The sequence below is a fragment of the Melozone crissalis genome, unplaced genomic scaffold (assembly GCF_028551555.1).
Source record: "Melozone crissalis strain CALT ecotype California unplaced genomic scaffold, PUWL_Pcris_2 ptg000023l_1, whole genome shotgun sequence".
NCBI classification, from domain to species: Eukaryota; Metazoa; Chordata; class Aves; order Passeriformes; family Passerellidae; genus Melozone; species Melozone crissalis.
This window is the reverse complement of record NW_026535801.1, coordinates 15,172,898-15,185,532: the sequence shown is the minus strand read 5'-3', so window position 1 is coordinate 15,185,532 and position 12,635 is coordinate 15,172,898. Positions and strand designations below refer to the sequence as shown.

At 41.9% G+C, this 12,635-nt stretch overlaps 1 protein-coding gene across 1 annotated transcript; it reads left to right on the top strand.

Moving 5' to 3' along the window:
* Positions 1–2,141: 2,141 nt before the first annotated feature.
* On the top strand, positions 2,142–12,360 carry SUMO1 (small ubiquitin like modifier 1). The gene is made up of 5 exons (XM_054277830.1): positions 2,142–2,255; positions 7,227–7,301; positions 8,518–8,595; positions 10,223–10,294; positions 11,130–12,360. The coding sequence occupies exons 1-5, from the start codon at positions 2,244–2,246 to the stop codon at positions 11,196–11,198; spliced, it is 306 nt and encodes a 101-aa protein (XP_054133805.1). The 5' UTR covers positions 2,142–2,243; the 3' UTR covers positions 11,199–12,360.
* Positions 12,361–12,635: the final 275 nt, after the last annotated feature.

Below are 12,635 nucleotides of genomic sequence, written 5' to 3'. Positions count from 1 at the left end.
GTGGGAAGAAACTCGTGTAAGTACATGTGGTATTTTTGAAACAGCTTTTGTTGTTTTCTGATTAAGTGTGTTTTATGTTGAACTGAGCAGTTGAAAAAGAAAAAAGTGGGGGCTTTACTGCTGTACATCCACAGTTTTCACAGGCTCAGTGGAGATTAACTTTGAAGATGCTGTACAAATCTGGCTTGTGTCCTGAAGAGCTAATGAAGCCACAACTGATGGAACAAGAAGGGAGTCAAGACAGGTGGTGCTACATTTAGTGTGTATGCTGATGAGCACATTCTAACTCTGTATCTTTATGACTAGGTATGCGGATAGGTAACTGCATTTTGACTCGTGTGAGTGTTGGCTTTTAGTATGGGATTACTTGAACAAGTTGGGTTTGTGCCAGGGTCTGAGACTTTGGCCTTAGCACAGTAAGGCACTGTTTTAAAAAAATCCCTTCAGAATTTATAAAAAGCAGTAATGTTCAGGATAGAATATTTGTCATTTTCCATTTTGTTAGTATTGTGTGTTGTTGTGGAGCCCTTGCATAGCTTATTTTGGTGCTTTGTGTTTGTTATTAAGCTCGTAATGAGCTCTTACTGTGAGCTTGGCATGGCATGAACATATTTGGCTTTTCTAACTGCTTGGCCTTGCCTAAAAAAGATCTTCTTCATTCTGTAGCTCTGTATAGCATTTGTTTTGGTTCTCTTTATTTATTTTTCCCTCCCTTGTTAATTCTGAATTAACAGTTGTTTAACAAAAAAAATTCCCATGAGTCTAGATACTGATTATTCCACTGGCTGGTAAAAGTGCACCTCTTGGTGTAGCTGTGTTTGTAACTTGGCATTCAGTGACAAGCAGAAATGCAGGCAGACTGCAGCTGCTTTGGTGTTTGGTGTTATTATAGGGGAACATGGCACAGAGCATGGAGCTGTTTGTGTTAATGAATGCCCCCTGCCCAGAGCTAATGCCCTTTCCCAAAGGTAGCTGATGAAGTTAAAACTCTGTTTAGAAGCATGAGGCTAATAATCTCCTATTTCAATTGAGCAAATTTCCGTTGGTTCATTGATTTTACATTCACGTTATTTTATGGTTCTGATGTGTTTTTTTCTACTTGCTGGCTTCTTAGAGCTAATGCCTGTGCCAGCAGTGATGCCGTGTAGGAGTTGCCTGAGTTGGAGAGGGGATGTTAGGAGTCCATGCTATAGTCCAAACAGCTTGCAGCCTAAATCTAATCTTTAAGGTAGATGTTACTTCTTGTGCACACCTCTGAATAGCCATGCTATGCCAATGTAAAGCAGGGCACCTATTCTGTTTTAATGATGTATCTTTGCAAATTTGTTCAAATGCAACTGCCTGGGTGCAGATTTGCTTAATACATGCACATCCCATTGCTTGCATGGTTGCAATGACTTAAAAAAAATGCACTGTGTCTCAACAGAAAAGTGAGCTTTGTTATGACATCTTAGTAACAACCTCAGCAAGATATTAGAGGTAGGCAGAATGAAAGTGACTTTTGCTCCAAGATCTGCTGTTGTGGAAAGGGTTATGTGTCTTCACAGAATTGTCAGGGTTGAAAGGGATCTCTGGAGCACCGAGTCCAACCCCTGCCATGGCAGGGTCACCTGCAGCAGGTGACACAGGAACATGTCCAGGTGGGGTTTGAATGTCTCCAGATACAGAGACTCCATGGCTTCCCTGGGCAGCCTGTTCCAGTGTTCTGCCACCCTCAATGAAAGTAAGTTCTTTTTCAAGCTGAGGTGGAGCTTATTATGTTTTAGTTTATGGCCGTTACTCTTCGTCCTGTCATTGAGCACCACTGAGAAGTGTCTGGCACCATCTCTTGGCACCCGCCTTTGAGGTATTTCTGTGCATCCATGAGATCCGCTCACAATCTCCTCAGACTGAACAGGCCCAGCTCCCGCAGTCTCTCCTCACGAGCAGAGATGCTGCAGCCCCTGCCACACCGTTGTGCCATCCGCTGGCCTCTCCCCAGCTGCTCCGGTCGCCACGATGCCCCTAACGTCCGTCGCTTCTTCCAACGGCGATCGCGCCTCTCGCCGCGGCCTGGGTGGGAGCCGGTGCCGCTCCGAGCGAGGTCCGGGCGCGGCGGCGGGCGGAGCCCGGCAGGGAAGTGAGCTCAGGCGCACCGGAAATCCCGCCCGTGCCGCGGCCCTGTGTTTGCGCTGCGGGCAGAGAAAGGAGCGGAGCGCCTGCAGCGGCCCAGCCGAGCCTGCCGCACGACACGGGGCCGAGCCATGTCTGACCAGGTACGGGCGGCCGTCCCGGCCGCGGGAGGACGGCACGGTGGGCGCGGCGGCCCCGGGGGCGCGAGAGGAGCTGCCTGCCCCCCTCCCCCCCGCCCGCACTCTCCGCCGCCGCGGGGCAGCCCCGGCCCGGGGCGAGCGGAGTCGCTGTCGCCCGGAGGGCGCCGGGGAAACGTTCCCCTAGGGGAGTGTGTGTGTATGTATGGATGCCGATCTCCGACCTCGGCCAGATTCGAGCCTCTCTGCCCGTGTATTTTAATCCTTTTTCTCTCTTCCCTCGGGGTGTTTCTCGAGGAGCGCGGTCGGGCTCCAGGAGGGGATATTCGGGGGCCGGGGCGGCGTCCGGAGGGAGCGGGATCGCCGCCGGGGCAGCCCCGGCCCTGGAAACCCGGGAATGCAGCGAGGGATGAGCTGTGTTGCACAACTGTTGTTTTCTTTCCGTTTCCATTTCCCGAGTGTGTGGTAGGATGGTTTTCCCCCGGAGCGGGCTTTGTGCGGGTTAGGCTAGGTTTGCCAGGTCCTCTGTTCGCCCTAGGAATGCGAAAGCCTGGTTTTCTCCCCCTCCTTTCTCAGCTGAGCGTTGTTAGCCTGGATTAAACACCCCGTCCTTTATCAAGGCTCTGTCCTGCTTTCGCTCCAAGTAATATTCTCGTTATGCCCCCGTCATTTCTGTCTTCTGAGCCGGGGACCTCAATAGTTGCTTGTACCGCAAGTTCCTGGGTTGCTCGGCCTGGCATGTATACAGCGCTTTGCTTACAACTATTGCTTTAGGCTATGTGACCTACTGCTGGAACGTTAAAAGAGCGTTCCGGTTTTACTTGGTATTCTGTTTTGCTTTATTTTTTTGTATTGTCATCATAGGGCACTGTTTCCTATCTTTGATTTTTCCCGGAGTGTAGCCGTCGCGATAATGTCAGTACCTACAAACGTTTCTCGTGGTGCTGTGAAGTCAGGAGTAGTACTGGTGCTAGCCGGGAAATGAAAAGTCCCCAGAGACAAGGCTCAGCTTGGGGCATGCCGTGTGTGCTTTGGGGAGCAGCCTCGGTGCGGTGTGAGCGGTGAAAAGGAGCCAGCGCCGTGTGCGCTGGTGGTCTGCCTGCCTCCCCGCCCCCGGCTCCCCGGCACGATGCAGCTGACAATGCTGCTGCTGCCCCTCCGGCCTGTGCCTGCCAGAGGGGCAGCTGCGAGCACAGCCACTGCCGCCTCCTAGGCGGACGCGTTGTCTCTGTAGCAAAATACGTGAAAGTGACTGCCTTTTAAAAAAAGCCAAACAAGCCCACCGACAATTTCTGAACTAGGTTTTATAGGCAGATGTTCGTGTGACCTGCCCTGTAGTTGTCTGCATATGTGAACCAAGGCGTGTTTTAACAAATAGCAGCTTTCATTAGTTAGGTGAATCCTTCCCCAGGCAAGTTCTGCTAAAACACGTGTATTTTGTCTTTGGGACTTCTTGAAGTATGTAAAATTCCATGTATGTGGTAACCTGTTGTGGCTATGTATTTTAAAGATCTGTGAATAAGGAGCCTGCTGTTTATTTTTAATAGATAAGCAAAACACTGTTAGACGTGTCATTCATTTCTGGGGGACTGTGCAACAAGAGCTAAACAGATGCTTAAGTGGAAGGATAGCATAAGGTTTTGCAGCACTGTAAATCTCATTCCTCTCTTTATCAATCCTACAAGAATAACTGGATTACCTAAAATTGTGAGTTGCTTAGAGTATCATTCTTTTTGGCCCTGGAATTAAGTCAAGAGGGGGATCATTTATCATCAGTAAAAGAAGGGATTACTTTATTTTCAGTGTGAAATTGACTTTTATGAGAAGTAGGAAAGAAGAGCAGACTTCAAAAAAAAACCCACACGGCTGCTTAGTGGGATCTAAGCAAAAATGAAACAAAACACAAATTGTTTTCCCCTCCCTTCAAGTGTCTTAGGCCGTTTTTGAGTTATTTGAATCTAAAGGTTATCTGTTCATGTACTGCTTATAAAGAATGCTATAGTTTGTACGTAAAAAAATGTAAGTGTATTTGCTTTGTTAAGAAGTATGTTGTACATACTGTACATGTTGTTCCTCTAGTAATTTTGGTTTTGATGATTTTTCTTTAAAATGCTGAGAATAGAGTTTGGTTTTTTTTTAAGGTTAGACATTGAAGTTTGAGCTCTTCTGCAGATTGGAGGAGGAAACTTGCGATATGTTGCCTCATGATGTTTGTTTTGTGTGTGTTTTGGTTTTGTTAGTCGCAATAGCAATACCAGTGTGTTTCATCTAAGAAACTCTTCGTGCTTTTTAGGGTCCTTATCTAAGTGTGGGACAGTGCTAGTCGCCTTATTTTGTGCTCTTTAGGAAAACTGCAATGAAGCCTTTAAAATGTCAGGCATCTAGTGAAAAGTTAGAAGTATTTCTGTTCCCTTTGTGTGGTGGTCTTTTTTTTATGTCCTGTTTCATGAGGTACCCTAAAGCCCCTGTTCTTTTCATAGGGCAAGAAGTCTGGAGGCTTGCTTGCTAATTGCTGATCAGGATTTTGTCAATGAATGCTAGTAGTTTAACAACTTTGCAGTCCTCTTCCTTTCTTTATTCCTAAGTGTTTTTGTGTTGCCTTAACCATTTGGTATTGAATGGCAGTATAATTCACTGACAAACTGCAGAGAGCATTTTCAGACTTGCTGGGTCTTGTATCCTAGTGTAAGGTATTTTTCTCCTATTTTAAGTCTTGATTATTGGCACTTCTATTATTTGATTTTATATTTTTTCTATTCTCCTGAAGCCACAGCTTTCTTTCCTCTTATTTTGTGGGTGAGAGAGCTTGTGGGGCTTGAAACAAGCCCCTCATCTTTATGGTTTGAAGACTTCCAATCCCTCTGCTTATTCTACTGTTTGGTGCTTTCCCTATTTGTTTTTAATACCAGAGCCCTCTTTCCCTGAGGGTAGAAATCAAATATGAATCATAGTTTTATCACTCATATTGGCCAGAGGCACTGTCATAGCAGCAATGATCATTAGTAATACCTTGTACAGGTTGATTGGGTTTGGAAGCCTGAGTAGGTAGAGCTGTTACAATGTACAGAACTATATAACTACTACAAATACCTCTACTGCTGGGGTAATATGCTGTCATGCCATTTGTAAAGTAAATTTAGACAGTGACTGACCTGAGATGTCATGCAGAGGTTCTTTCAGTAATAGTGAAACAGGAGCTAGTTTTGAAGCTACAAACCAGATCAGTAGAGATCTGAATCTTGGTCTGATTCCTAGAAGTTAGTAATGCTGCATTGAAACAGCTGTGCAGTTATCAGAACAAGTTGCAGCTTCTTGTTTTTCTTTCTGGTCAGGAGTGAATACCAGTGTGTTTCTATTCCTGCAACTAGTCCCAGAAGCTTAGAGTCCAAATGTGTTAGGGGAAACTTTATGGAACACAGGTGATCTGACTGTGTTACCTGTGAAGAACTCCTTTCATGCTTCTCAAGTGACTTGCTTGAAGGCCAGTGTATGTCAGGCTTTTTGAAAGCCTGGGTTGAGTTTTTGGATTTGAGCTTGAAGGGTGATGAATCAGTCCCTGCTGTTTAGGTTGTGCCTGGATGGGTATTAAAAAAATAAAAGGTGTTCAAACCAGGTGGAGTCTCTGGCTCATACTTCTTTCCATTGTAGAAACTGAATTGATCTGGGTTGAGGCAGTGAGTCAAACTGATAGAAAGAACACTTCCTCTCTTTCTTTACTCCAGATTGAGACTGGTACAGCTGGGAAGGGTGTTTGCTGACTTGCCCTGTGCTCTTCCCTGATCTTTTAATGTTCAAAGAAGTAGTGTGTGTTTAACTTCTTTAGGGAGCAGGGGGAAAAAACTTAAAAAGGTTTTAATCTGGAGGTAAAGACCTATCTGGATGGACTTAATAGAGAAGGTTATTATTTTGTGTGTTTTTGGCACTCGATCCTAAATTTCAAGTCCAACCTTATAAAGGATATTTCTGTACATTTTGCAAAAAATTTCTTTTGGGATGGGAGCCTGTGGTAGACACCTGTACATGTTTTGTTTATTAGAAAAGGATGATTTCCAACATGATCAGCAGGGTACCTGTGGTTATGATTACTTGGGAACAATTCTTCATGGAGCACCCTCTAGATCTGATGTCTGTGTAAATCCCTTTGTCCTGCAGTGGAACATAGCTAAAGGCCTGGTGCAGGATATGTAGTGACAGGCAAGGAATGGGGTTAATAACACCTAATTTCTCCCTTGTTTCATCTATCAACTGGTAACACGAAAAGTCTGATGTCCTTAATTAATGTCTTAGAGTGTATAACACTTAAACCCTTTTGATGAGCTTTAGTGCTCAAGCTGTTGAATCAAACTTGTCTGTACAGTTAGTTCTTACCCTGGAAAGATATCAAAACACTGTAGTGCTTGGACCTTCACCTTTTTAAACTTTGAGGTATTGTGGTCTTAAGACAAACTTGTTCTTTTGTTGTCATAGAAAAGAAGCTAGCTGGCCAGCCTTTTGAAAATAGGACTACCTTTGATGCAGTGGGTTGAAAAATGTTTGCATGGTTCACTCTCTTTAAGTTGATAGGGTGTTACAGGTACTTTCTGTTTACTCTCCTCATGATGTTCTTTTTTTCTGTCAAGTAGCTGAACCTTGTAGTACTCTTAGTATGCTTCTTGTGGGTTTTTTGCTGTTTGTGCAGGAGTTAGAGGTATAAAATCATACTTCTTTTTGTATGTCATCTATTTCCTAATGGTTTGTCTCTCATTTCTTATGTTCTTCATGGTGTTTCTTTTCTCTCATTGATTGAACTTCTCACAGGTAGACAGACAACCTTTCATAATACTATGTTGTTGTTATTTTTGTGCACACACATACAGGGAAGGAAAGAAGACACCTTGAGTAGTCTGATTTCACACAATAGAGGATGAGAGCTGCCTTACTGTCCAGTGAAAATAATAAAGTGTTAACTGAGCAGGTTTTTTTATGTTTTTCTTGCAGGAAGCAAAACCTTCAGCTGAGGACTTAGGAGATAAGAAAGAAGGGGAGTACATTAAACTCAAAGTCATTGGGCAGGTGAGTTTTTTACATAATTGTTTGTTGACATTTGATGTAGGTGTGACTTCTTGCATGGTAGAAATGACCAAATGCAAGTTGATACTTTCAGTTCTTTAGTGTGGATCCTCCTCTGCCATAAACTACTTCCAGTTGCATTTTCCAGAAATGTGTATTAGTGTACTCTGGTATGTTTTTTGATGCATTGAGGGATTAATTTATCCAAAGGTATGAATGAAATAAGTGGCAAACTTGATAACTTCAGGTCCTCAAAGTTTGTGTAGTATCCTAGGCATGAGATCAGCTTTATTTTTCAGGGATGGGAAAAGGATTGTTGGCTGCCCTGTTGGTAGATGTAGGAACCAGATGAATGGTGGATTAGAAGTCTGAATTGCGGCTGCATTGGAATGTGAATGTTGAGAATGTTGGAATCTTCTGTGCAAAGAGCCCCTAGCTCAGATGGCAGCTAGGATTGTTTGTTGGAGATGTAGTGTTTGCTGCAGTTGGATGGAGGCAGATGACTTTCAAGTAGGACTAACAGAGAAACTGCCTTACCTCTTGCTGGCCTAATCAGCAGTTACAAGAACACATTGAAAAGCTGGAAGTGGCCCACATGCTTTTTGCACAGAACCTCTTGCAGTCTGTTTTATCTGGAGCCATTTTGACAGTTGCAGCTACTTGCATATTAGGGCTAGTGGGAAGGACTACAGAATAATAAGATCTGTGAATTCTCCTTAGGTTAGTCTCATGTTGCCAAGTCTGCCTGTATCCTAAGTTCTGGATAATTACTCTTAATTGAACGAGGTTTCGTATATATTTTGAAGTGCAAGCTTTAACTTGTCTCTTTAGAATCTTAGAACAGAAATCCCCTGCATATGTATGTTTGTATTTCATAAGTATATCATCTGGGTAAGATGGCAGCACAGACTGAACCATGGATGGGTTTTAGTCACTTGAAATCAAAAAACTCCATGTTGAGCCTAAGGCTATACAATGCCATCTGTTTTTTTAAAAAGCGCTTCCTATGGAAGTACACAGCAAATTTAGTGACTGATAAATCATCCTGGAGGTTCACATCATGATGCACCAAGGTATGCATGGTGATAGTTAAATCACATTCCGTGTTTCATGTAAGTTTTATGTATAGTTTTTTTTCTTAATGAAATGTTTAAAAATAAAATAGATGAAATTAGCAGTTACTACAAGGAGAGTAAATTTTTTTCTTTTCTGTCCTTAGGACAGCAGTGAAATTCACTTCAAGGTGAAAATGACAACACACCTCAAGAAACTCAAAGAATCATACTGTCAAAGACAGGTTTGTGAAACAATGACATTCTTTAAAAAGAAAATAAAAACCCACTGTGCTTTCAAATAAAGACATTGGAGGTATCTGATGGTGCAAACATAATGGATCTCCTTGTTTCTTTTAACAAGTAACAGTGCTCCTATGTAAGACAATTGTGAAGTTATACTCTAAGTTAAAGAAACCTGCAATATTAATTGTGTATGTCGGTAAATAGTAACAATTGTTACAGACCAAAAACATCTCTTCACTTCCAGATTCTGTGGCAGAATCTGTGGATTCACAGCTGCTATTTCCAGAAGCCCTGGCCTAGTTTGCCCCCAGCTTTGGGGATAGATGCCTTGTGTGGCCTTTTCTTGGATAAGTGTGTTGGAGTTCACTTCAGGAGATATAATCACAAGTAATAATACTTTGGGGGCTTTTTCCTAATACTTTGAGACAAGTTGAACTTGTCATTGAAGTGTTCTTTCATGAAACGTTATTTTTTGCTGCCTTTCTGGTGTAGGAGGAAAGAAAAGATCAAACACCAGATACATTTGTAGCACAATCCAAATGGTTAAAATTATGATTCATTTTAAAAACCTGATTTTTTTTTTTTTAAATCATCTTGGAAATAATTAATGCAGCATTCTTACTGACTAAGGAGCATGCATGTGTGGAATTCTTTCTTAAATAAAGAAATAATTGCTTGAGTAAACACAACTCTTATCTCCTGAGCTGAATTCTGGAGGGTCTGTGATTTCCTTTGCAGCAGTCAGTGCAGTTTTTGGTGTCAAGTAGCCTTTCTCTGGTAAAGGGACTATGAACATTTCTTCCCCATTGGCCAAAGGGATTGTTGAAACAGTGTGAAGATCTGTCCTTACCTGAGACAATTTTCTGCCTAGTTGCAAGCGGTATTTGAGAGCTAAGTGATAAAATTGTGTCGTATTCCACATGAGTGTGTTTTGCTCATGACCTGCAAGAGAAGGAAAAGATGATGAGGTGTTTGCCTTATCTATTGATGTGAAGTATGACGTTCTGCCAGAACATGGGCACCTTGTGCAATAGACATACTTTAACTCTGTTTACCTTTGGGATGTTTGTTTCACTTTGTTTGAATGCTGTTCATTTTTCTTCCCCTCAGCTCTGCTCTTTCTTGTTCCCAGTGCTGAGCATTTGCAGAATTGATAATGGTAAAGGTTGTGATTCCTTCCTGTAGCCATAGAAGATTGGGAAAGCAAGGGTAGGAGTTCATGAAGTAAACATCATGTTTCTCCTGTTATCTTAGGATCCTTAAATAAGGCTGATACACTGTTCAGAAAAATACTTGTGTAAACATATCTTGGGAGAGAGGGCATAGTCAGTACTTAATTCATAAATAAAGACAAGTTAAAAAGCTAAAGAAATGTCCAGGTAGTTTAGCTACAACTCCAGTGAGACTCTGGAACAAACCCATTTTGGCACTATCATACTTTTTGAGTCACTTCTTGGTAGTCTTATTTGAATGCGACAGAATATCTGAGCTCCCTGTGTAACAGGAACTAACACTCTTTTATGACTTTGATGTGTTGTTTTGATTTAAAATGTTTTTTTTTCTTGCAAACCCATACAAGATTCAGTAAGTTGGGCTTTTTTCTTAGAGGTGTGTTTCTTTTTTTAGGGTGTTCCAATGAATTCACTCAGGTTTCTCTTCGAGGGTCAGAGGATTACTGATAATCATACCCCCAAGGAGGTGAGTTTCTTCCTAGAAATATGGTTTGACTGTATTTCTTTAACTAGGATCTTTTAGTACAGTAGATAGGCAATTTAGAAAGAGCCTGCTTGGACCCCCATGTGTAATGCCCCAGAAAAGAGGGTGTAGTCACTGCTTGCTGGGGGGGAAAAACACAAAGGGAATCTTCCCATTGTTGAGCTTGAACTTCAGTATGACTTTGGAATAAACACGTATTTAGTTCACATTTAGTAGATCAAAGTGTAAATAAACAGAAAACAGTTACTTCTGTCCAGTGACTTCCACCAATTGTTACAAAAAAGCAGGAAGAAACCCATAATAATGACCTTCTGGAAATATCAAACAAACTTGTTGACTATGAAATTGAACAAGTTGCTCTCTCTGAGAGAATAGTTGTAAACAGGCTTTGAGTTGCAAGGTGTAGGTGTTAAGTTGCATGGTGAGCTAGTAGTGCACTATAGATGTAATTTATGTGGCTCCACAGCTGATGCTTTCACTATGATGTTGGTGATGTCCTTGTTCCCCCTAAACAAGAGGTTTGGAGAAAGGTAAAGCCAGCAGCTTCCAGGCTGATGTGGACTGTTCCACAAGTGGGTCTTTGCTGTAATGCTTTTGCTTTGACTCAAATACCTAAGTGTGGAGAAAAATGTCCAAAAATTGGAATATTGTCTAGTGAGATGGAGACTGAAACTTCCTTCACCCCTTTGATGAATTATGATGGGACAAAGGAACAAAGCATTGTATAATTTGTCTAGGACCTGCTCTGATTTCATCACACAGATTTATACAATTATTAATAACAATTATTTGCTGTTTTTTTTCTCTGTTCTCACAGCTGGGGATGGAGGAGGAAGATGTGATTGAAGTTTATCAGGAACAGACGGGGGGTCACTCAACAGTTTAGATCCTTCTGATTTTCTTCCCCTTTAATCCTTTTTTATTTTTAAATAATAGTTCTTTTGTAATGTGGTGTTCAACACTGAAACTGGCACCCCATCTCTGGGAGTTTACTTTCAAGCGTCTGGTATTTTGAATTCTCGTGCTCATTATACACTATTGTTTCTGTTTTCATTGTGCTGAACTTCTGTGATCCAGCTGCAACCTTGCTCCCCTCTTCCCTTCTGCCCTCCCCTTTAGGAATACATGTACTCACATGCATTTGTATGTTCACTGGGTTCGTGCATTTCAGGCACGAAGGCTGTAAGATCTGCCAGGTGGGCGAGTGTTCTTAATGACTTCCATATCTGCCCTGAAGTTTTGATGTGTGACTGTCTCACTCCTGGACTATAACTTTCAGTGCGAGATGAAGTTTTTCAGAGAACTAAACTGTGGAGAAGTTGTGTATCCATAACTCAGAGCTATTTTGCTTAAATTATGCTGATGGCCCAATGAGGAAGATCGACGAGTTGGAAATGGAAAAGCTAGAACTGTTGTCATCTGTTCCTTGCTCCAGAGATGGCTTTGCTGAAGACGTGAAATTGAAAACCTTAATGATTTTTAAATATTGCCAGAAGAGCCCAGAAGCATTTTAACCTCATATAGCAATTAGTGCGCGCAGGTATCCATGCAGGAATGTTCACAGCAGCCAACTGGTGTTACTTTGACACGCTTGTTTGTACCTTTTGGCCTGGGACGTGGGTTTTGAATGGACATTGTCTGTACCAGCTTCATTTAAAATAAACAAGAAAACCAATTTTGTAAACAACTTGCATTTTCTTTTCAAATGATTGGAAATGAGCAAAACCATTAGAAGTTCTAATTAGGGTATGCTTTTCCTGTGACTAGAAGTTGAAGCCAGAAAAAAACTGTGCTCTGTAAATATACCTCATAAATATTTTTTTTCCTACTTGCCCTCATAAAATACTTGATCTGCTTGTTTTTCAGGTGACTCTTAGAGACTACTAGCTGTTTCTTTTCTTGGAAGGGACTATTCACGTAGAGTTACGTAAATCTTCACTTCATGCACAGAATTTAAACTGAAAATGCAACTTGGAAGTAAATAAAGATGGCTTTTAATGTCTACATTTCATATGATATGGTACCATTAAATAATCTATGGTTGATGACATGGAAGTGTCATGACAGTTCATTGGGCATCATTATCAGGGTCTACATGTTCCAGCTGCCTGCAGGTTATAAATGGTCAGTTGGAGAACTTGTTACTCAATATGAAAGCTGAGGTGGGAGATAATGAGCAGAGTAGTGTGAAGAGAAGATTTCACTACTCTCTCTGCTTCACCTCTTTTGCAGGTGAATAGGACTTCTTTGGTAAATCAAGTTTAATATAAATGCCAGCTTCAATTAAAAACAAATGCTGGCATACTTGGAAAAAATAGCAGGT

Bases quoted from the DNA above. Each gene is read 5' to 3' on its own strand.
- SUMO1 (XM_054277830.1), top strand. The intron at 7,302-8,517 runs GTGAGTTTTTTA...TTCTGTCCTTAG, and splicing joins AACTCAAAGTCATTGGGCAG to GACAGCAGTGAAATTCACTT. The intron at 10,295-11,129 runs GTGAGTTTCTTC...CTGTTCTCACAG, and splicing joins ATAATCATACCCCCAAGGAG to CTGGGGATGGAGGAGGAAGA.